Source organism: Lacerta agilis, chromosome 2 (genome assembly GCF_009819535.1).
Source record: "Lacerta agilis isolate rLacAgi1 chromosome 2, rLacAgi1.pri, whole genome shotgun sequence".
In the NCBI taxonomy this organism is placed as follows: domain Eukaryota; kingdom Metazoa; phylum Chordata; class Lepidosauria; order Squamata; family Lacertidae; genus Lacerta; species Lacerta agilis.
The window spans coordinates 107,595,719-107,618,459 of record NC_046313.1 but is presented as its reverse complement, the minus strand read 5'-3'; the positions used below and the strand labels follow the sequence as shown (position 1 = coordinate 107,618,459).

Below are 22,741 nucleotides of genomic sequence, written 5' to 3'. Positions count from 1 at the left end.
CTTGAATGTCATGATTTTGTGGGACTTTTTTTCTTTTTAAAAAATAAAATACATTAAAAATGTAAAAGATGAGGATTTGATTTGTCTTTGTTCTGGGCAGGAGGATTACATGAACTACTTTTAAGGTTTTCTACAATTAAGTGATTTATAAATTTCACAAAATAGATAATAGTGGGAAGAAATTGGTGGGGAACATGGATCTGATTACACTTAAAATGCATCACAAGTTGGAGACGCTGAATTAATATGATAGTCTCCCACCTCCTACATTATACGTGTAATGTTGACTTCTGTGGTGGACAACACACATATACTGTGATAACTCATTGCTAATAGGGGAGGACATTTGAGCCAACCCCTTAATTATCACTGCATATTTTTTTAAGTCACATGCTGGGGAAATACTGTGGCTAGAGAGGTTTGCTATAATTTACACCGAGCTTGGAATATTCATTGCGTTTAACTGAAAAGGGGGAATATCAAAGTAATTTGGGTAATTGAGACTACATCCTTAAAGAGGAGAGTGTGGATAAGAAGGAGGGAAATGTGCCTCAAAAGCACTTCAGGGGACTTTTAGTGTTGATTGTCTTTATTTCTAGCCCATTTTATATGTGTGCTCTTAACTTGCTGAGTAGGAGCTGAATTCATAATCTAGAAACCACTAACTGTAGTCATACATAATTGTAACTCAGTATTTGCCTACAGTGTCCCCTCAGTAATTGTACACAGGACGAGTGTGGTCTGTTGAAGGTTTTCCAGTAGCCTCCACACTCTGTGCCGTTTTCTATTCTTCCCAGCATCTTTTTTTTAAGTGGTCTTACCCTGTAATGCTTTTATATTTTTAAAAACTGCTGCTACATGTGCACAAACTGGGTAGCATTCTGTGTTCACATCTGGCCAGAAATCCTAAGCAATTTATTCCTTCTCTTCTCCCAACTTCTCTCCCCTTACACACTTGCACAGCTCACACTGTTGGTGATCACTAGCTTTCTCCCAGCCCTAACCACCCCTCCCCATACCAGGCTGTATGTGGGGTGCGCTGAACTTGCCATGCATGAAAAAGGCAGGCAACTCTCATTTCCTGCAGTGCTGCACCTCACAATGACAATCCAGTATGGGAAGTGGTGCCACAGTTGGAAAAGAGGGGTGCCAACACAGTTCTCTGGGGCAACGTTTCATTTCCTGATGGGTGGCACTTAGCACTTTTTGCAGTCAAGTCAGCATGGAAACCTGGAGACCAGCCTTCACCTGGCTAAAAACAGAGGCTCCAGCAGGTTCACTTTCTTCAGAAAAGCAGTGGATTCCACTGAAGTGTCTAAACAACTTTCATTTCTCAGTGGAAGAAACACATGCAGTGTTAAAATCAGTGTAGCTGTCTCTCAAATGTGCTGCTTAACTTTCTAGAATCCCTGTTGATTGGATTCACCCATCTCTTCAGCAGTTTGGTTGGAGGAGATGTCAACTGCCTGTAGGACATGGGCGGGGAAACTGAGACCCAAGGGCTGAGTGTGGCCTCAGGGGCCTCTCAATCTGGCCCTTGGAACTCTTCCCAGGCCACATCCCATATCCCCAGGCTACACTACTCAATGACCCTACTCTGCATTCCCCCCACGTGTGTGTCCCCCGCACCCGCTTCAAGCCAGAATGTGCCCTTTAACTGATAGCCATGCTCAAATATATAAAAGGATGTACCGGTAATATAGAGGAGGGAGAAAGGTTGTTTTCTGCTGTTCCAGAGAAGTGGACACGGAGCAGTGGATTCAAACTACAAGAAAGAAGATTCCACCTAAACATTAGGAAGAACTTCCTGACAGTAAGAGCTGTTTGACAGTGAAATTTGCTGCCAAGGAGTGTGGTGGAGTCTCCTTCTTTGGAGGTCTTTAAGCAGAGGCTTGACAGCCATCTATCAGGAATGCTTTGATGGTGTTTCCTGCTTGCCAGGGGGTTGGACTGGATGGCCCTTCTCTTCCAACTCTATGATTATTGTATTGCACAATGTGGAGCAAAAATGGTTCCCTACTGCTGTTGTAGTGAGCAACTTAGGCAGGGGGGCACATCATTCTCTCCCCCCCCTCCCCAGCTCTTGAATTTACTTGTCCCTAATCTAAATTCTGGAATTTTACTTGTGTGTGAGTGAGTATATATACCTGCAAACACATAAGGTCACATCCACACTATGTGATGCTATAGCAAAGTGCGTAATGGATCCAATTCACTTTTAAAGGTAAAGGTAAAAGGACCCCTGACCATTAGGTCCAGTCGTGTCCGACTCTGGGGTTGCGGCGCTCATCTCACGTTACTGGCCGAGGGAGCTGGCATACAGCTTCCGGGTCATGTGGCCAGCATGACAAAGCCGCTTCTGGCGAACCAGAACAGCGCACGGAAACGCCGTTTACCTTCCCGCTGGTGCGGTACCTATTTATCTACTTGCACTTTGACATGCTTTCAAACTGCTAGGTGGGCAGGAGCTGGGACCGAGCAACGGGAGCTCACCCCGTCACGGGGATTCAAACCGCTGACCTTCTGATCAGCAAGCCCTAGGCTCTGTGGTTTAACCCACAGCACCACCCGCTATTTTCAACACTGCCTGGAGACATCACTCACTTTATGGACATTGTACATTAAGCTTACAGGGTACTTTGTTTTTACAATTTACACTCTGCTTTCCACACAGTAGTTTCTCAAAAAGGCTTACAAATATAAAAGCAAACAAAAGTAACAACGTCCCAACTTTTGAGACTTATGTTGTCAAATTAAAAACAGCAACAATGTCAAAATAAAATCAGTGGCCAATAGGAGCAAAACTAATTTTTGGTGGCCTCTACATATCAACAGTTTACCCAATACATATCCACTCAACTGATTCATTCTGTGGAACTGGTTCTGTTACAGGTGCCCCATTACTTGCATTCTGCACTTGTAAGACATTTATCTTGTGTGACAGCACCTGCACTTTGGAATTCCCTGCCACTTGACATCAGGCAGGCACCTTTGCTATACTCTTTGGAACCCACTGAAAACATTTATTATTATTATTATTATTATTATTATTACTATTATTATTATATAAATAGGTACTGCTCTGGTGGGAAGGTAAACGGCATTTCCGTGTGCTGCTCTGATTCGCCAGAAGCGGCTTAGTCATGCTCCCTCGGCCAGTAACGCGAGATGAGCGCCGCAACCCCAGAGTCGTTTGTGACTGGACTTAACTGGGGTCCTTTACCTTTAACTTTTTACCCAGACATGTAGACATTGACACATTTTAATCTCTTGCTGTTATTTTAATTATCTTTAAAATGTTTTATTTATATATGTCCAACTATTTTTACGGATGATTTTAATAACAATTCTTGTAGGTTTCTTAGTTTTTACTACACTCAAGTGGTAGATAAGTTTTTGCCGATTGAATAATATAAATAAACACTTCGATATTCTAACCGGAGGCGTTTTCAAAACTGCAACTGAAGCGTATTTACGAATCTGTACTTATGAATGGACCTTAAAACCGTGTTAGGCCGATGAAAACGTGCCACCTCTTGCCGGTTGCCCAAGCAGCTGGGTGGCTTCTAATTTCCCACCTTGAAAGCGTGTCTAACCATTTCACACGGAGAAGAAAACGGGACCGATTTTGCACCTGCTTTTTCAAAACAAAAATACATTGCGTGGTCTCCGATGCCCACGTCCCCTCCTTCCAGTGGGAATTCTCCATTCTTTGTCATGCACATGAGAGGATCAATGACCGCTCGCTCCCTTACCTTTCATTTTGGCAGCTCTTATAAACGGCGGGGCTGCTGAATTCAGCACCACCAGAATCTCGGCGCTGAATTGAATCAGATCAACTTGTGGGGAAAGGGTGGAGCTTCGGAGACTACAACTCCCGGAATTCCCCGGGACCAGGCCGGCTGCTCTCGGCGCCTCCAATGCAGCCGCAGGAAAGGGGGCGCCTGGCGCGCCGTAGCCAATAGATTTCCATCGTGCGTGCGTGTGTGTTTTAGTGGATCCGAGCTTCGGATGAAGAGCCGGAGCCATGGAGTGGGTCGCCGCCGCTTCAGGAAAGAGGGGCGATCCCTTTGCTGGAGGGATCCCTTCCTGGGAGCCTCCCGATGCGCCCCCGATGGCAGCAGAGAGCGGCCCCGAGGAGCGGCAGGGCTGCACTGAAGGCATCCGCTTTGCAGGCAAGCAGAGATCCAGCGCAGGTTTCAGTGCCCTTTTTCTTTATGTAAGGCTTCTTTTTGCAGTTTAGGGGTGGCGGCGTCGGCTCCCGGGCTGCCTTTTGTCTTTCTCGACGAGCGGTGGTGCGCTAGGCAAGGAAGGGAAATATGGGGAGAGAAATTTGTGGGGTATTGGCGGCGGCGGAGAATGGGATGATGGAGAGAGGTTTATGGTTTGGGGGGAATTGGACTGAATCCATATGGATGTGCTGGGGAAGGATCAGGCACAGTCTAGTGTCGTGGTGGCACCCCCCAAAGCAAAGATCTCACCTCGACTTTAAAACGAGGAAAGGACTTCATTTGGATAAAATCCTGCCTGCTCCAAGCTCCGGTTGTTTCAGGGGCGCATTCACCTCCTGAATGACGGTCCATTCATTCTTGTGGCCCACCCACATCCCCGCCGCTCAGTTGCGTTTTTGTTGGTTTCATATCTGCAGGCAAAAATCTTGGAAAGAGCCGACCGCTTGCCTTCCGGGACCGCTGAAATTCTTTTCATTCATTAGCAATTTGTGTTAGGCGCCTGAAGGGAAAATAGAGCAATGCTGCTCTCCTGTCATTTCAAAAGGCTAGAGGAGCTGGGCTGCATCAAACTAAAGGATCTTTCTCTTCTCTTTACTGACTAACAGTGTTTTCATTTCTAGCACTCCTTTTTCTCCAAGGAGCTCAAGGTGTGGTGCGAATGGTTTCCCCCCACCTCTTCAATTAACCCCCACAAGAACCCTGCGAGGTAGGCTAGGCTGAGAGGCGGTGACTATGTCACAATGCCTCCTGTTTTTGTACACTTCGGCAAAAAAGGGAGGGGAACCTGATTATTCTCGTCTCTTCAGGTCTTTTCATATCTTGCTATTTTGCTAAAGGGCAAAATACTGTAGTATTAATAATACTTTGCCACTCCTGTGTCCCACCCCTTCTGCAGGTAGGTAACCGTGTTGGTCTGCCATAGTCGAAACAAAAAAAAATAATCCTTCCAGTAGCACCTTAGAGACCAACTAAGCACACTTCTTCAGATATCCCTTTCATTCCTATCAGCTTCAAATATTTTGAGAAAATATGTATTTATTATTATTATTATTAAATTTGTATATCGCCCTTCATCCACAACATAAAAATTCAGAATAAAGTATATAATAAAAAAAGAAGAAAACAAAACAAACCAATACCCAAAACAAAATAGGAGATAGGTATCTGAAGAAGTGTGCATGCACACGAAAGCTCATACCAAGAACAAACTCAGTTGGTCTCTAAGGTGCTACTGGAAAGAATTTCCTATTTTGTTTCGACTATGGCAGACCAACACGGCTACCCACCTGTAACTGAAACCAATACCCACACAATTAAAAAGGACATAGACTGTTAACCAGCCAAAGCACTGAACATCTTAGGTCCAGGGTATCTCAAGGAACCTTCATATCACAGCTGATATCACTGAGGTCATCTGCAAGAGCATCGTTGGTTGTTCCCCAAGTTGTCGAGGCTCATTTGACAAGAAGAAACTAGGCCTTTTGTATCATAAGCCCTGTGTGGTGGAATACTCTGCCAATAGAGATTTTGCAGGCACCTTCCGTTTTAACCTTTAAGCACCTGTTCAAAGCTTTTCCATTCCATCAGGTTTATGCAGAAAATTAAGAACACATCTGCCATAATAATTAGTGGATTTCTTATCTTAATGTTCTTATTGTATGGTTTTACGTATAGCTTTCGCAAACCACTGCGAACAGTGGTATATAAAGATATTTATAAGTAAAAATCAACCAGTTCCACTGAAAACTTGTCCTCAGTTTTGTCTGTTGTTCACACAGGCTCTGAAAAGTTTTCCACGTTTCAGTCGAGGTCAACATCTCCTCCTTGGGAAAAGGACGTTGCTGCGGTAGAGTCTGCCCAGGTGTGTGGTCTACCATGGCACGGTTTTTGGCTATGTGGGAGAAACCCCAAACCCCTTTCACTCATTTGACCAGGAAGCTTCAAAGCCTCTTTTACAAGTCTGCTTTTAATCTGCGGAACCAGATGTAGTCTGCTATCACTGTCCCACCACCTTCCTCACCCCCCACCGTAAATTCCTACACACACACACAGAGGGAGAAATTGCATACAATAGAATAAAATAAAAAAACGCTGTATTTTAACATTCATTTGGGAGCCGCCCAGAGTGGCTGGGGAAGCTCAGCCAGATGGGCGGGATACAAATAAATTTATTATTATTATTATTATTATTATTATTATTATTATTATTATTATTAAATGGGAAAACATTGAGGTGGTGGTATGGCTCGTACCACTTCAGATTCTGGTGGGAATACCATTTTTTTTTTAAAAAAAAGATTCCCTGTGCAGAAACACCACAACCTGCAAATAGAAAAAAAAGCACATCGGCGGGGAAAGGCAACTTGGCCCTTTGCCTGCTAGTCCTTTGTTGTTTTTATCGTTGCAGGCGGCTCTTGGTGTAGGGCAGTATTTTAAAAATAACACCTCCCCACCCCCCGCACTTGCAGTGGTGCAGCCCATTTTACTACCTGCTGCATATATGGGTCAGGTCTCATTTCCCCCAAGTTGCAGGGAGTTGCGTCTTAGGAAGGAGGGCGTTGTTCTTCTGTTGAGGTCGGGGTGTGGGTTTTTATTTTTTTGGTGGTGTGCCTGAGGCTGAGCTTTCTTTCGTCTTCTTCCAGCAGCTGGTGACCTTTGAAGATGTGGCTGTCTGTTTCACAAAGGGGCAGTGGGATCTGCTGGAGCCAGAGCAAAAAGCCTTGTACAAGGAGGTCATGCAAGAGAACTACGAGAACGTGGCCTCCCTGGGTAAAGAACTATTTCCCAAGGTCACAGGACCTGGGAAACTCCGAATTGCCCGTGTCTCCCAGCAGTTTTATTTATGTAAAAGATCTAGATGTATATGTGGAAAGCACAGCGCTGGTCATTCGAATGTATGGTACAGATGCCAATAAAGGGCCACTTAATTAATCCAGGCTAGATACTGGTTGTTGTTGTTTTTTTAACTTGCTAAGCTTAATGCACGCCCTGTAGCAATGAATGCATTCGCAAAGTGAAATACATTTTGCACGAATGCTTTCACATGATAACCCTGAATTATAAAGTTACAGGTAGGTAGCCGTGTTGGTCTGCCATAGTCAAAACAAAATAAAAAATAAAAAAAAATTCCTTCCAGTAGCACCTTAGAGACCAACTAAGTTTGTTCTTGGTATGAGCTTGGTACGAAAGCTCATACCAAGAACAAACTTACGGTAGTTGGTCTCTATGGTGCTGCTGGAAGGATTTTTTTTATTTTTATTTTGTTCTGAGTTATGAAGTTATGAAGTAATAACAAACAACAACAACAACAACAATTTATTTATACCCCGCCCATCTGGCTGGGTTTCCCCAGCCACTCTGGACGGCTTCCAACAGAACATTAAAATGCAATAATCTATTAAACATTAAAAGCCTCCCTAAACAGGGCTGCCTTCAGATGTCTTCTAAAAGTCTGGTAGTTGTTTTTCTCTTTGACATCTGGTGGGAGGGTGTTCCACAGGGCGGGTGCCACTACCACAGGGCAGGTGAAGGAGACATTATCCTGTTAATCATTGCATCCTGCCATACCAATGTTGCCTTCTTGCACAGATGGCTGAATTCAGTTTTACATCATAGTGACATTCACTCATGCATCAGCAGAGCTAGAGGAGTCACGGTGTGTGTTGTTTTTTGGGGGAAAGAAGAGAAGAAGAGTTTGGATTTGATATCCCGCTTTTCACTATCCGAAGGAGTCTCAAAGCGACTAAAATTCTCCTTTCCCTTCGTCCCCCACAACAAACACTCTGTGAGGTGAGTGGGGCTGAGAGACTTCAAAGAAGTGTGACTAGCCCAAGCAGATAAATAACAGGGCCTTACCAGGGTAAGCCTGCAATTCTATACTTGCTCAGGAGAAAACCCCATTGAGACCAGTGGGGTTTACTTCTGAGTATATATGCATATGATTGCACACATTTCCATTCGCTTCTGCTCCTTAAACTTCCAAGGATGTTAAAAGTTTGCGTGGGGATCTATATTATACTTGCCTCTTGTCTTCCTCTTGACCCTTTTCTGTTTTTCTGCCTTGCTCCCAAACAGGTTTTCCAGTTGCCAAACCGACCCTGATCTTCAGTCTGGAGCAAGGAGCAGAGCCCTGGGTTCAAGATATGGGAGAAAAAGCAATCAAAGGTGAGGCCTGCCCCAGCCACGGGGAGGCCCATCGGGGCCTGCCATGGAATATTAAGGGGGCCTGGCCCCCTCCTTGAAAATTGGGGGGGTCTGTTCCCTCAATGGCATGCAAAACCTAGCAGTTGAACTGTGAGATGCTTTACTTGTTTGAAAACACTCTCACTATCTCCCTCAGGGTTTCCCCCTCTCCTGTTCCTTTTAGTCCTGTGTGATTTTCTTCCTTCCGTCTCCGTTCCTCCATTGTCTCTGCTGCCGTCATGGGCTGGCTGGGCGTGGAGGAATGGTGGGAGGAACCAGCTGGGAAACCGCCAAGGGAAAGGTGTCCCAGGCAGATGGGAATCAGAGTCCAACCATACCCAGAAAGCCACAGCTTCCCCATCTTTGTTGTCGAGGCTTGCGGAATGGAAGTTCAGTGAAAGAGCACCTGTTTTGTTCAATCCCTGGTATTTCTAGTGGAGGCTCAAGTAGCAGGCAGTGGGAACAAGCATCAACTGGAGAGCCCCTGCCAGCCAAGGGGGTACAATCCTAGGCTGGGTAGTTAAATTGTTTAATTCCCTATACAGCTGCCAGCCACGGTGACTATGGTCGGCCTTCACGGTGGGTGGCGGTGATGCTTCTGAGTGCCAGTTGTTGGAAACTGCAGGAGGAGAGAGTGCTCTTGCGCTCGGGTCCTACTTGTGGGATTCCTACAGTTGTCTGGGTGGCCCCTGCAAGGACAGGATGTTGTCATACGCGTGGAGGAAAACCTTAAAACACGTCGCAGAGTTCCCAAAAATAGACCAGAGGCAATTGTACTTCATCCAGCAAACCTTTACTTTCTACTGAAGGCAAATGAGTGTAATGGTCACAAATCCAAATACATTCAGGATTGGCACCATAAAAATCCAGTTGCAGCACTTACAAAACTTATAACAAGGCTAAAACTGAACACTAAGCATACTATGTACCAAACACCACACCAGAAGGAAGAGAGATAGAAAGTAAAACCCAGGCTCCCTTTGGCCTATATTTGTAGTCAGCATGACCTTAATTGGAAGTGAGAAGAGAACTAGTTCAAACCAGCTTCCCAGAAGGTATAACCCAAACAATCATGACCCTTCTGCCTGCTTCTCTCACACAGAGAAGCTTCTAGTAGCTTCTAGAATCCTCTTGTATTATTCAGAATTGGAAAGATCTCTACACACCAGATCAATACTTTATGCACTAAGAAAGGCAAACTGACGTTATTGTCTGTCTAAGACAACTTCCTGTGTTTCCTCCTCTCGCTTCAAAACAGCAAGTGACAAGAAGACGGCGAAGAAAAAAGCAACCTGCCCCCTGTGTGGAAAAATAGTCTCTTCCAAATATGCTCTTATCGGGCACACGAGGACCCACACGGGAGAGAAGCCTTTCGAATGCCCCGACTGCAGGCGGAGGTTTGCCTTGCGGAAGAATCTGACCTTGCACCAGAAAACTCACCAGAGTAAGCAGAACGTGGAGACGGTGTAACTTGCCCAAAACCTTGTCATGAGGGAGGCGAAAAGAGAGGCCTGTATAGTATAGGGGTGCCAGGTTTAGGGACACAATGGGTCTCCCTGCGTTTTGCATGCAGAGATGTAATTTACCCCACGGTGAGATTGTGTTTGGTGGAAGATGGGAGTTCAAACAAAACACACCAATCGATCCCTACCCTACGAGTCTAAATATGCAAACTTCCTTGCAGAACATCTTGTGCCAAACTCCCAGTTAATCCAAGAAACCGCTTCCTGTAAAGAATCTGCTTTTAGCCAGAACCAGCCAGGGGGACAAGAACTTCAAGGTAAGTGCTTCTAACCCCTGTGATGGCCTGACTACTTTGCATGTGGCTAAAGGCCTACTTAGTGGTGGCTCCCAGATTACGGAATGCTCCCACAGAGAGGCTCGCCTGGTGTCTACCTCAATGACACTTTTGCCCCCCCCGGCAAAGATCATTTGATTTTTTCCAAGGTTCTGAAGCCTGTTATGAATCCTTTTTTATGCCGCTTGGTGTTTTACTTCTAGTTACAGCTTTTCCACTTACCTTTTATATTGTAATATTTGTAATTCCTTGTAATTTCAACTTTTTGTTTTTATATATGCTGGAATAAAAACTTAGGGGTTTTAAATGTTTGATGTTTTATTGTGTTTTTAATATTCTGGGTTAACCCAGTCAGATGGGCGGGGTATAAATAATACTATTTATTATTATTATTATTATTATTATTATTATTATTATTATTATTAATAATAATAATTAGCTGCCCTGGAAACTGGTGGAAGGGAGTGGTGTAAATCCAAATCCATAAATGAAAAATGACTAGTTCACAGTGAGCTCCGTTTTTTTAAAAAATTTTATCGTTTTTATTGTTCGACACCCTGAGCTCCTTTGGGAGGACAGAGGGGATTAAAGAAACCTAATTAATAATAACAGTTGCCGCCTCTGGGGTCATCACTCCCTGCTTTCTATGCACCAGAGCGATATTCAGAAAGCTTGTTCAGAGTCCATAAAGCTCTTCCTTCCCTTCTAGTTAAGTCTTTTTAAAATATTCTGTTTCTATCCACTCAGATTACCTAATGGCGGATGTTTCGGTGCCTCAGCCGAGCTACCTTGGAGGTGAGTTTCCATAGAGAGTGACCTGTCTCATCCCCTCTTTGTTTTTGTCGAGTCTCTGCTTCCTTTGCATGGTGTATGGGTTTGTGCGACAGCAGTTTCCAGAGTGAGGGTGTTATCAGGGCCACAAGTCCTTTTTTATGGAGTGGGTGGGTGTCTCAACAAGTTGCTCCCCACCCCTTCCTTAGAAGAAGAAGTGTTTGGATTTGATATCCCGCTTTATCACTACCCGAATGAGTCTCAAAGCGGCTAACAATCTCCTTTCCCTTCCTCCCCCACAACAAACACTCTGTGAGGTGAGTGGGGCTCAGAGACCTTCAGAGAAGTGTGACTAGCCCAAGGTCAGCCAGCAGCTGCATGTGGAGGAGCGGAGACACGAACCCGGTTCCCCAGATTATGAGTCTACCGCTCTTAACCACTACACCACACTGGCTCTTAAGTACCACAGCCATCAGTGCTGGTGGCTTCTCCTTACCCTCTGAGCTCTCTGCTCACTTTTCAGAAAACTGGCAGGTAAGCCAGCAGCAAAGATGCAGTTGGGAAACTCACCTCTTCAGGCCACGTTTGACAAGTGGGTGGGGCTGCCCACCTGTCTATCACCTACCATCAGGTGGCCAGTTTTAGCCCACATAGTTTGAAATTAAATATTGCATAGCTGGTGGCACTTCAAAGGTCTAACAGTCACCTGGTTGGAACTTGGAGTGCCTACAGGATGCATAGGCATAGCCGGGGGGGGGCAGGGAGGCAGCGCTCCCCCCCCCAGATCAAGTAAATCAATAAAAATACTGCCCGTCTAACATGAAGCCTGTCCCCCACCCCCCGCATAAGTCCTGGCTACACCCATGACAGGTCTTGCAAAAATTTATTGCATTGGTGTCAGTTAGCAGGGATTTTTGTTGCTAACACATTAATAATCTAACTCAGTGGCTCCCAATTGGTGGTCTATGGACCATAGGAGGTCTGTGTAACCCACCCAGGGGGTCCATGGCACCATTCACATAACAAAAACTACCATAGAGATAGCCAAAATTTCAAAAGTAAGGGGTCTGTGGTTCAGGGAAGTTTATAAAGGCTGATGTTTTATTGTGTTTTTAATATTTTGTTGGGAGCTGCCCAGAGTGGCTGGGGCAACAGTCAGATGGGTGGCCTAGAAATAATAATAATAATAATAATAATAATAATAATAATAATAATAATAATAATAATAATTTATTTCATTTTGAAAAATGGGGTCTGCAGTATTTAGCTAATTGGGAACCTGATCTAATTAAAAACACCAACCAACCTACATTACCCCTCCAATTTCTCTCCAAAAGGAATAATCAAGGTTGAAATGGTGGACGACCCAGACGAAAAAGATCCGATGGATGACTATGCTCTCTCGCTGTGCCCCTCGATGGAAGTGTGGCCTCCAAACCTGCATCCAGAGGGCTGTGGAAAGGAACCTGGAGCAGCGGGAGCAGCCCAAAAGACTTTAGGCCCCCGATCTATCCAAAACTCATGGTTCTCTCAATTCCCGTGGCTGGAGGCCGACAAAGGGCAGACCACACTCTACTGCGTGGTGTGCAAGGAGAAGCCGCCCGCTCACGGCCCGGTGTCCAGACTAGTAACGGGATACACCGGGCCGTTCAAAGTGGAGACTCTGAAGCACCACGACAAGAGCAACGCCCACAACCTTTGCGTCCGAGCGCTGACGGCTAAGGAGGACCCGGATGGCGCTCCGGCGGCCGAGCGCTTGACCAAGATGTCCAGCTACGTGCTGAAGAACATGGAGCACCTTTTCAGCGCCGCTTACGACATCGCTTACCACTCGAAGCCGCTGAACGATTACGAGAAAGCGCTGGACCTCCTGCAAGTCATGGGAGCCCCCATCATCCCCAGGTACAGGAACAGGGTCGCATGCACCCTCTTCATAAGGTGCATCGCGGACACGCTGCGGAAGGAGATACTTGACAGCATCTGCCGGTCGCCCTGCACCAGCCTCCTCTTGGACGGCTTCACGGATTCGTCCGACCAGCCCTGCCTGGCAATTTACATCCGCTACCTAAAGAGGGCGGAAGTGAAGGAATCATACCTTTGCTTGGCGTCTTTGCCCGGCGAAACGGCCGACGCCTGCTTTGCCGCCGCCGTTTTAGCCATGGACGAGCTGCGGATCCCATTCAGGAAACCCGGGTGGGTCGTGGGCCTTGCGACGGGCGGCGCGGCCAGCATAGTGGGCTGCAAAAGTGCCCTCGTCGCCAAGTTCCAAGAGGCGATCCCTCGCCTGTCGCCGGCTCACTGTGTCACCCACAAGCTGCAGCATGCGGCCATCGGCGCCTGCTACAGGGATGTTGACTTTGTGAAGGACTGCGAGAAGCACATCAGGGCGGTGTTCAAGTTTTTCCAAGCCTCTCCCGAAAGGCTGAGGGAGCTGCAGGTTGCGGCTCCCCGCCTGGGCCAGAAGGTGGCCAAACTCATGGAATCCAACAGTGTCAGGTGGGTGGTGAGCAAGAGGCAAACTTTAAACGTCCTTCTCGAAAGCCTGCCTGCCTTGGTAGCTCACGTTGAGCGCCTGTCGAAATCCAGCAGCCACGAGGGACAGAAGGCGAAAGGCATGTTGGCGTTCTTGAGGAGTTTCCATTTTGTCAAGTTTTCCCACTTCCTGATCGACTTCCTTCAGGTTTACAAACCCCTCTCGGAAGTGTTCCAGAAAGAAAGCGTCTTGCTGGGGCAAGTGAAGGCCGCTCTGGAAGCTGCAAACCTCGCCTTGCAAAACCTCCTCCAACATCCGGGACCGAAGGAGGAAGAGTTTGACGCCACCGTGAAGGATGGTTCTTTCAGAGGGGTCTCCTTGGACGTGGTCGAGACGGGAGAGCTCCGGTTTCAAGTCGACCGAGCCAAAATCATCCTGACCGGGGCGGAATACCTGCACCAGAGATTTGACTGTGAGACATCGCCCCAGCTCTTAAAAAGCACAGAAGTGTTTGATGCCGTGTGCCGGCCTGTTGCTGGGAGACGCCTTGCCAACTTTGGAGATGCCAAGGTACTTTCCATGGCGAAATATTTTGAGTACGCTCTCCCCCCGAGCTACAGCGAGGAAAGGCTGCTGGGTGAATGGGCCGAACTTAAAAACGTGGCCAAGGACCTTTTGTTTTCAGAGCTGTGCAAGAAGGCCATCACGGAGCGCCAGGCGTTTCCTTTGCTGAGCAAACTTGCCTCGGTTTCTGCCTGCTTACGAATCTCTACGGGAAGCTGTAAGCGGGGCTGCGTTGTTATGAACCTGATAAGGACTTACGAGAGGTTGAAGCTCTCCAACGAAGTGGCAAACTCTCTCGTGATGGTGGCTGTCAACGGGGTGGCAGTGGCAGACTTTGACCCGTTGCCCGCAATCGAGCACTGGTACTTAACATCATCAGGCCGTCGTTGTTGACAACTCGGCCGCCGTCCTCACGTGCGTCGCTGATGGGATGTGGCCTGGAGCACCGTGCAGGGTGTGAATATGACCTATAGTTGCATTGGTGCAAGAGATTAGTACCTGATTTCTCCCCCTCCTTTTCTCTCCCCTCCCCTTGTGTCAGTCTAACCAAGCTGAAACTCCCCTTTATCACTCACACAGCCCAACAAGACAATGACAGAAATCCACCAACAGCATAGAAATCAATATGGCTAACCTGATTCAAAACACCCACCCACCCACCTCACTCACACATGAAAACAAAGACCACCACAGCCAACCACAAACGAACAACCACACCCTAGGCCAACCCCAACCTCTCTCACTGGCAAAGGAGCACAAGCAAACAACAGAGAACCTGCACAAGTAACGCTGACATCAAACCCAACATATATTAAGTAAAATAGAAACATCGCCAACCGACCCCACCCCAACCCACCCTCCTCCTCCCTGTCCACCTCTTTCCCCCCTTTCTTCCTAATGTCTCAACAAATGAAACTGATTTGTAAAAACAAAACAAAATAAAAAATCCCTTCCAGTAGCACCTTAGAGACCAACTAAGTTTGTTCTTGGCATGAGCTTTCGTGTGCATGCACACTTCTTCAGATACACTGAAACAGAAGTCACCAGACCCAGTGAGGGAGTGGGGAAGGGTATTAGGGTCTGGTGACTTCCATTTCAGTGTATCTGAAGAAGTGTGCATGCACACGAAAGCTCATACCAAGAACGAACTTAGTTGGTCTCTAAGGTGCTACTGCAAGGAATTTTTTATTTTGTTTTGTTTTGACTATGGCAGACCAACACGGCTATCTACCTGTAACTGATTTGTAAAAATGTTACATGGAAAAAATACGGGAGAGAGACATTGCACATACTTTTGTAAATCCAGAAAATATTTAATAAAAAAGGGGGGGGGAGGCAGCCATGTTTGAGCCAAAGGCAGCAGGCAGAAATGAAGGCTCTGGGGTTACCTAGCAACTCAAGTATTAACCCATTGTGGTGTGGAGAGCTTGAAGGGGTTCCTGTATGGACCTGGATCACAGGCCGGGGGGGTGAGGAGAGTTGATCACACATGAAAAGTGTGCTGGGCCCAACAGATGCTTTGAGCAGGTCTGGTGACGATCTCGGGATGCTCTGGCAGCTTCCTTGTTTAGCTTTTAAAAAAGGCTTTTCAAAGCCAATCCTTTAAAAAAGCCGACACAAGAGAAAAAAAAACCTACAAGGCCTTTAGCTCGACACAGATGCTTCCACCTGTTACGTTTCCTTACTAGTTTTTTTAGGCTACGTTGTTAATATTGGTGTCATTTTAAATTTTGTTGCAATGCTTTGGGTACCAAGGGGGTACTAAAAAGAACAAAACGCTTGTATGATTTGTTTGTTTTTATTATTGTTGCGCACACCTGTGGAAGGGTTTGCAAGCTAAGGCAGTGAAGAAATGACGTCCGTAAATACAAAATAGCTACAAAATGAATTAACGTTGGGAAAGTTTATACAGGACTCTCGCCTCAAAAGGTCTTTTGGTGGGAACTATGACCAAATATTCCAGCCAGGTACCAATAGATTAAAGCTAGACAGATTTATGTGACAGCATTAAAGCATAATTCACCAGATTGTGTGTCACAGTGATTGTGCCTGGCAGTGCAGCTTCTCGTGTAGGACTCCCGTCCTATAGTGATTTGCTGGCTTCTTAGACACAGTCCATTTAAGTTTCAATCACGATAAGGAGATTTACTCCCCACAATTAGGAAAAGTGAGGGTCACTGCTATAACGTGCAACTGCAGACCTCACCTGGAATACTGTGTCCAGTTCTGGGCACCACAGTTCAAGAAGGATACTGACAAGCTGGAACGTGTCCAGAGGAGGGCAACCAAAATGGTCCAAGGCCTGGAAACGATGCCTTATGAGGAACGGCTTAGGGAGTTGGGTATGTTTAGCCTGGAGAAGAGAAGGTTAAGGGGTGACATGATAGCCATGTTCAAATATATAAAAGGATGTCATATAGAGGAGGGTGAAAGTTTTTCTGCTGCTCCAGAGAAGCAGACACAGGGCAATGGATTCAAACTACAAGAAAGAAGATTCCACCTAAACATTAGGAAGAACTTCCTGACAGTGAGAGCCGTTGGACAGTGGAATTTGCTGCCAAGGAGTGTGGTGGAGTCTCCTTTGGAGGTCTTTAAGCGGAGGCTTGACAGCCAAATGTCAGGAATGCTTTGATGGTGTTTCCTGCTTGGCAGGAGGTTGGACTGGATGGCCCTTGTGGTCTCTATGATTCTAAGTATCTTCTCTTATGTACAATTGAGTTTGACATAGAAATGTCAGAGGGCGTCTCTCTTGCATATATCAATGCATGCAAGTTATATAATCCAGGGGCCACGATCGCTTTATTTTATTTTTTGCTGGGAGGGGGCATGGGCCCATTTGCAAACATAAGAGACTGACATGGACAAAACACACACACCCGATAAGCTATTCTAGCAGTTTACTCAAGAGAGTCACTACTAGGCCAGGTTCAAAGATCTGGTGATATATAATAAAGCCGAAGCCACTTGAGCCTAAGTACATTAAGGCCTTCCCAGTTCCTTAAGATCCACATCAGCCACCAAGTCCTTCCAATAGGGCAATTTTGATGGTCCCCCACGCCCCTGAGGCTTGGTCAGCTCATTGGCCTCCCTTGCCTTCTTGTTTATGCTGGTTTTAGTGTTTATACTGTTTTTGTATCAGTCCCTTTGGGGTCACTTTTGTGAGGAAGGTAAGGTAAAGGGACCCCTGACCATTAGGTCCAGTCGTGTCTGACTCTGGGGTTGCGGCACTCATCTTGCGTTACTGGCAGAGGGAGCCGGCGTACAGCTTCCGGGTCATGTGGCCAGCATGACAAAGCCGCTTCAGGCGAAATAAGAAATTATAGAGCCCTGGAACTTAAAGGACACTACTACTACAACCATGTTACCAAGAATGGAAAGTGGTGGCAGAACGGAAGAGTGCCTTCAGAAATCAATTACCATTTCTACTGTCTTTTGGGCATTTAGTACCAAATTATTTTTGGTGCACCGCGAAACAAGATGGTCTACTTCCCGCCTATACACAGATTCATCGTCCTCCTGGATAAGCCCAATAACTGTTGTGTCATCAGCAAATTTCAAGATTTTAACTGATGAGGGATACCCACATGACCTGAAGATGCTGCTGTGCAATGCCAGGTCAATGTTGAATAAAACCACTGCCATCCACGACTTGATTGTGGATGGTGGACTTGACCTGGCATGTGTAACAGAGACTTGGTTGGATGAAGCGGATGGGCCTGTCCTTGCCGCTGCTTGTCCACCAGGTTTCTCTTACGCACAGCAACCCAGGCCATCTGGGCGGGGAGGGGGGGTTGCAGTGATTTTTAGGAAGTCATTAGTTTGCACCAGGCGTCCTATTGGGAAGACCCAGTTCTCTGAGTGCATGTTCTGGAAGTTGGGCAATAGGGGCAGTACAGGATTCCTTTTGGTGTACCGACCTCCCCGCTGCACCAAGGATTCCCTGCCCGAGCTGCTTCAGGTCGTGGCGGATGTTCTCCTGGAGTCACCTAGTTTGGTCGTCCTAGGGGATTTTAACATCCATGCCGACACGACCTTACAAGGGGCCGCTCGGGACTTCGTGGAAAGCATGGCCTCCATGGGGCTGTCCCTGAATAAGTCTGGTCCAACTCATAGCCGAGGACATGCCTTAGACCTGGTATTCACCTCTATGGATGTTGGTGATCTGACATTAAAAAAAAGTGAAACTAAAGAAGTGCCATGGTCAGATCACTTCCTGGTACAACTGGACTTCTCCGCAACCCTTCCCCTCTGCAGGGAGGTGGGACCAATTCGGATGGTCCGCCCCCGCCACTTAATGGATCCAAATGGTTTCCAGAGAGTGGTAGGGGATACTTTATCCCATGTTGATGGCCTTTCAGCCGATTCCCTGGTGGCCCGCTGGAATGTGGAGCTAACCAGGGCTATTGACTGTTTGGCTCCGAAGCGCCCTCTCCGGTTGCATGGAGCCCGGACAGCCCCGTGGTTTTCCCCGGAGCTGAGGGCGATGAAACAATCGTTGAGACGGCTAGAGCGCCGGTGGCAGAAAACCCATTCTGAATCCGACCGAACACAGGTTAGAGCTCAACGTCGAGCCTACCAAGTGGCGATAGCGACGGCGAAGAAGACTTTCTTCACCGCCTCTATTGCATCTGTGGAAAATAGCAGCAGGAGACTCTTTCAGGTGGTTCGGAATCTATCGGAGCCACCTTCGTCATCGGGGCCTGGTAGGGACCCCAAGATCTCCTGCAATGCGTTTGCAAAGTTTTTTGCAGATAAAATCGCTCAGATTCGGAAAGAGATAGACTCCACCGTGGGAGCAGGGCCAGGGCGGGAGAGTGCCAGAGTCCTGTCTAGTCCAGTTGCGTGGGATCAATTTCAGTCTGTTACCTCCGAGGATGTGGACAGGCTGCTTGGACGAGTGAAACCAACCACCTGTCTCCTTGATCCTTGCCCATCCTGGCTTATAAAAGCTAGCCGGGAGGGGCTGGGCGATGGGCTGCGCGGGGTGGTGAATGCTTCCCTCTGTGAGGGAGCCTTCCCAGCCCCGCTGAAAGAGGCGGTCATTAAACCGCTTCTTAAAAAAACATCTTTAGACCCGGCCAATATGGCCAACTATCGCCCAGTCTCAAATCTACCATTCTTGGGCAAGGTGATTGAGAGGGTGGTTGCTGAACAACCCCAGGCACGCCTGGAAGAAGCGGACCATTTGGATCCCTTCCAATCGGGATTCAGGCCTCACCATGGGACTGAAACCGCCTTGGTCGCGCTGGTCGATGATCTCCGGCGGGCTAGGGACAAAGGTGAGAGCTGTTTCCTAGTTCTGCTGGATCTCTCAGCGGCCTTTGACACCATCGACCATAACATCCTTCTAGACCGGCTAGAGGGGTTGGGAGCTGGAGGCACTGTTATACAGTGGTTCCGCTCCTTCCTCCTGGGCCGTGTTCAGAAAGTGGTGGTGGGGGATGAGTGTTCAGACCCCTGGGCTCTCACTTGTGGGGTGCCTCAGGGTTCTGTCCTCTCCCCCATGCTTTTTAATATCTATATGAAGCCGCTGGGAGAGATCATCAGGGGGTTTGGGCTGGGTGTTCATCAGTATGCGGATGATACCCAGCTCTACCTCTCTTTCAAATCAGAACCAGTGAAGGCCGTGAAGGTCCTGTGTGAGTGCCTGGAGGCGGTTGGAGGATGGATGGCGGCTAACAGATTGAGGTTGAATCCTGACAAGACAGAAGTACTGTTCTTGGGGGACAGGAGGAGGGCAGGTGTGGAGGATTCCCTGGTCCTGAATGGGGTAACTGTGCCCCTGAAGGACCAGGTGCGCAGCCTGGGAGTCATTTTGGACTCACAGCTGTCCATGGAAGCGCAGGTTAATTCTGTATCCAGGGCAGCTGTCTACCAGCTCCACCTGGTACGCAGGCTGAGACCCTACCTGCCCGCGGACTGTCTCACCAAAGTGGTGCATGCTCTGGTTATCTCCCGCTTGGACTACTGCAATGCGCTCTATGTGGGGCTGCCTTTGAAGGTGACCCGGAAACTGCAATTAATCCAAAATGCGGCAGCTAGACTGGTGACTGGGAGTGGCCGCCGAGACCACATAACACCGGTCCTGAGAGATCTGCATTGGCTCCCAGTACGTTTCCGAGCACAATTCAAAGTGTTGGTGCTGACCTTTAAAGCCCTAAACGGCCTCGGTCCTGTATACCTGAAGGAGCGTCTCCACCCCCATCATTCAGCCCGGACACTGAGATCCAGCGCCGAGGGCCTTCTGTCTGTTCCCTCACTGCGAGAAGCAAAACTACAGGGAACCAGGCAGAGGGCCTTCTCGGTAGTGGCGCCCGCCCTGTGGAACGCCCTCCCATCACAGGTCAGGGAAATAAACAACTACCTGACATTCAGAAAAAACCTGAAGGCAGCCCTTTTTAGGGAAGTTTTTAATGTTTGATATTGTTGTATTTGGTTTCTGTTGGAAGCCGCCCAGAGTGGCTGGGGAAATCCAGCCAGATGGGCGGGGTACAAATAATAAATATTATTATTATGATGGATCAGTTCAGGTACATTCAGTTGTGTATAGAGAGAAAAGCAGTGGGGAAAGGACACACCCCTGGGGAGCACCTGTTATTGATGGTATTGTTGCTCGATATAATTTTCCGCAACCTCACCTGCTGCCTCCTGTCCGTTAAAAAGCTGTATATCCATCAGCAAACAAGGGCAGGTACATTGAGATGAATTAATTTAGAAAACAATTTAGATGGTACAATAGTATTAAAAGCTGAGCCAAAGTCCACAAACAGAACTCGCACATAGGTCCGCAAGGAATCCAGGTGTTGCAGGATTTAGTGCAATGCCATGTTGATTGTATCATCTACTGACTGTATTTACCTCGGTCTACAAACGGAAGCCGAACGGTGGAAGGGCACCACTGGCGGAAGGCCTCATTAGAGAAAGCACTACTCGGTTTAAGAACGGATTTGGTTTAAGAATGGACTTCAGGAATGGATTAAGTTTGTAAACCGAGGTACCACTGTATTCTGAATCCTGAGCTATTATTACTGTCCTGGTCAGAAACACGGAGTTGTGGTGGCACGGCGTTTAGAGAGGAAAAACAAAGCTTGTGGAATACTGCGTAAACAGCAAGAGGAATCTGTTGGAAGTTCATAGAATCATAGAATCATAGAGTTGGAAGAGACCACAAGGGCCATCCAGTCCAACCCCCTGCCAAGCAGGAAACACCATCAAAGCATTCCTGACAGATGGCTGTCAAGCCTCTGCTTAAAGACCTCCAAAGAAGGAGACTCCACCACACTCCTTGGCAGCAAATTCCACTGCTGAACAGCTCTCACTGTCAGGAAGTTCTTCCTAATGTTTAGGTGGAATCTTCTTTCTTGTAGTTTGAATCCATTGCCCCGTGTCCGCTTCCCTGGAGCAGCAGAAAACAACCTTTCACCCTCCTCTATATGACATCCTTTTATATATTTGAACATTGCTATCATATCACCACTTAACCTTCTCTTCTCCAGGCTAAACATACCCAATTGAGTATTGAGCATCAGAATTGTTGTATCCAAGAATCAAGGCAGTGAGAGGTAGAGAAGAGCAGCTTTATTCCAAAATAAAAGCAACAGTGGTGACAAAATCAGCAAATATACTCCCCATTGCTACTTCCCATCTCTTTTGCATGGCTAAATCTGCTTTGGCTTTCTTAAAAGAAACTTGCACCGCATACTAAACCACCACAAGAACTAATGGGAAGAATCAAAGGTCACGTCCTCACTTTATTAAGTTACCATTCTAGAGGCAAGAGAGAGATGGCCGGAGAGAGTCATCCATCATACGTGATGGATTTAACATCAATATCACCAGTTACAGCGAGGTGCTCCACCACTTGAATTCCCGGGGGGGTTGGGAGTTTAATAACTGGCCGCTCGAACACTTCCAACACCATATCTCGGGCATTAAAGGAGAACGCGACCTGGAAAGAGAAATGAACAGTCAGATCAGGCATCCCCAACTTGCGGCCCTCCAGATGTTTTGGCCTGCAACTCGCATGCTCCCTAGCTAACAGGACCAGTGGTCAGGGATGATGGGAATTGTAGTCCAAAAACATCTGGAGGGCCGAAGGATGGGGATACCCGAGTTAGATCAACTACGCATCTTTTGTCATATTGATTTGCATTAATAGGAACCATTGCTATGATGTTAGCAGACAGACAAGAGGGCAAGCTAGGGACTTGCCAAGAGAATATAAGCCTAACTACATAGTGTTAGGCATGAGTTTAATGCAAGGGCTGCATTCAGATGAAGGAGAGCCAGTGTGGTGTAGTGGTTAAGAGTGGTAGATTCATAATCTGGGGAACCGGGTTCGCGTCTCCGCTCCTCCACATGCAGCTGCTGGGTGACCTTGGGCTAGTCACACTTCTCTGAAGTCTCTCAGCCCCACTCACCCCACAGAGTGTTTGTTGTGGGGGAGGAAGGGAAAGGAGAATGTGAGCCGATTGGAGACTCCTTCAGGTAGTGATAAAGCAGGATATCAAATCCAAACTCTTCTTCTTCTTCTCTTCTTCAGATGTGGGGTTTATTGTGTTAGTTTTACTAGTTAAAATGCTAGAGCTTCCATCCTGATTTCTAACATTGTTTTCACACAGCAACGCCTTGTTGTGTCACTGATCAAGATGCTAGCATGCCACACTAAATTTTAAAGGGCAGCAAAGAGCAGTATGCTGGTATACCGCCGCAAATTTTGTA

General features: G+C 47.1%; 3 protein-coding genes across 3 annotated transcripts; all 3 read left to right on the top strand.

Annotated features, from left to right (window-relative positions):
- The first annotated feature begins 4,027 nt into the window (after positions 1–4,027).
- Positions 4,028–10,208, top strand: LOC117042399 (zinc finger protein 300-like). Its single transcript, XM_033141945.1, has 6 exons — positions 4,028–4,175; positions 6,011–6,093; positions 6,875–7,001; positions 8,307–8,396; positions 9,673–9,858; positions 10,099–10,208. The coding sequence occupies exons 1-6, from the start codon at positions 4,028–4,030 to the stop codon at positions 10,206–10,208; spliced, it is 744 nt and encodes a 247-aa protein (XP_032997836.1).
- Positions 10,209–10,940: 732 nt separating this feature from the next.
- On the top strand, positions 10,941–13,409 carry LOC117042398 (zinc finger protein 862-like). The gene is made up of 3 exons (XM_033141944.1): positions 10,941–11,007; positions 12,321–13,352; positions 13,405–13,409. Exons 1-3 carry the CDS (start codon positions 10,968–10,970, stop codon positions 13,407–13,409), a joined length of 1,077 nt encoding a protein of 358 aa, XP_032997835.1. The 5' UTR covers positions 10,941–10,967.
- On the top strand, positions 13,165–14,571 carry LOC117042137 (zinc finger protein 862-like). Its single transcript, XM_033141628.1, has one exon. It carries the CDS (start codon positions 13,460–13,462, stop codon positions 14,411–14,413), a length of 954 nt encoding a protein of 317 aa, XP_032997519.1. The 5' UTR covers positions 13,165–13,459; the 3' UTR covers positions 14,414–14,571.
- Positions 14,572–22,741: the final 8,170 nt, after the last annotated feature.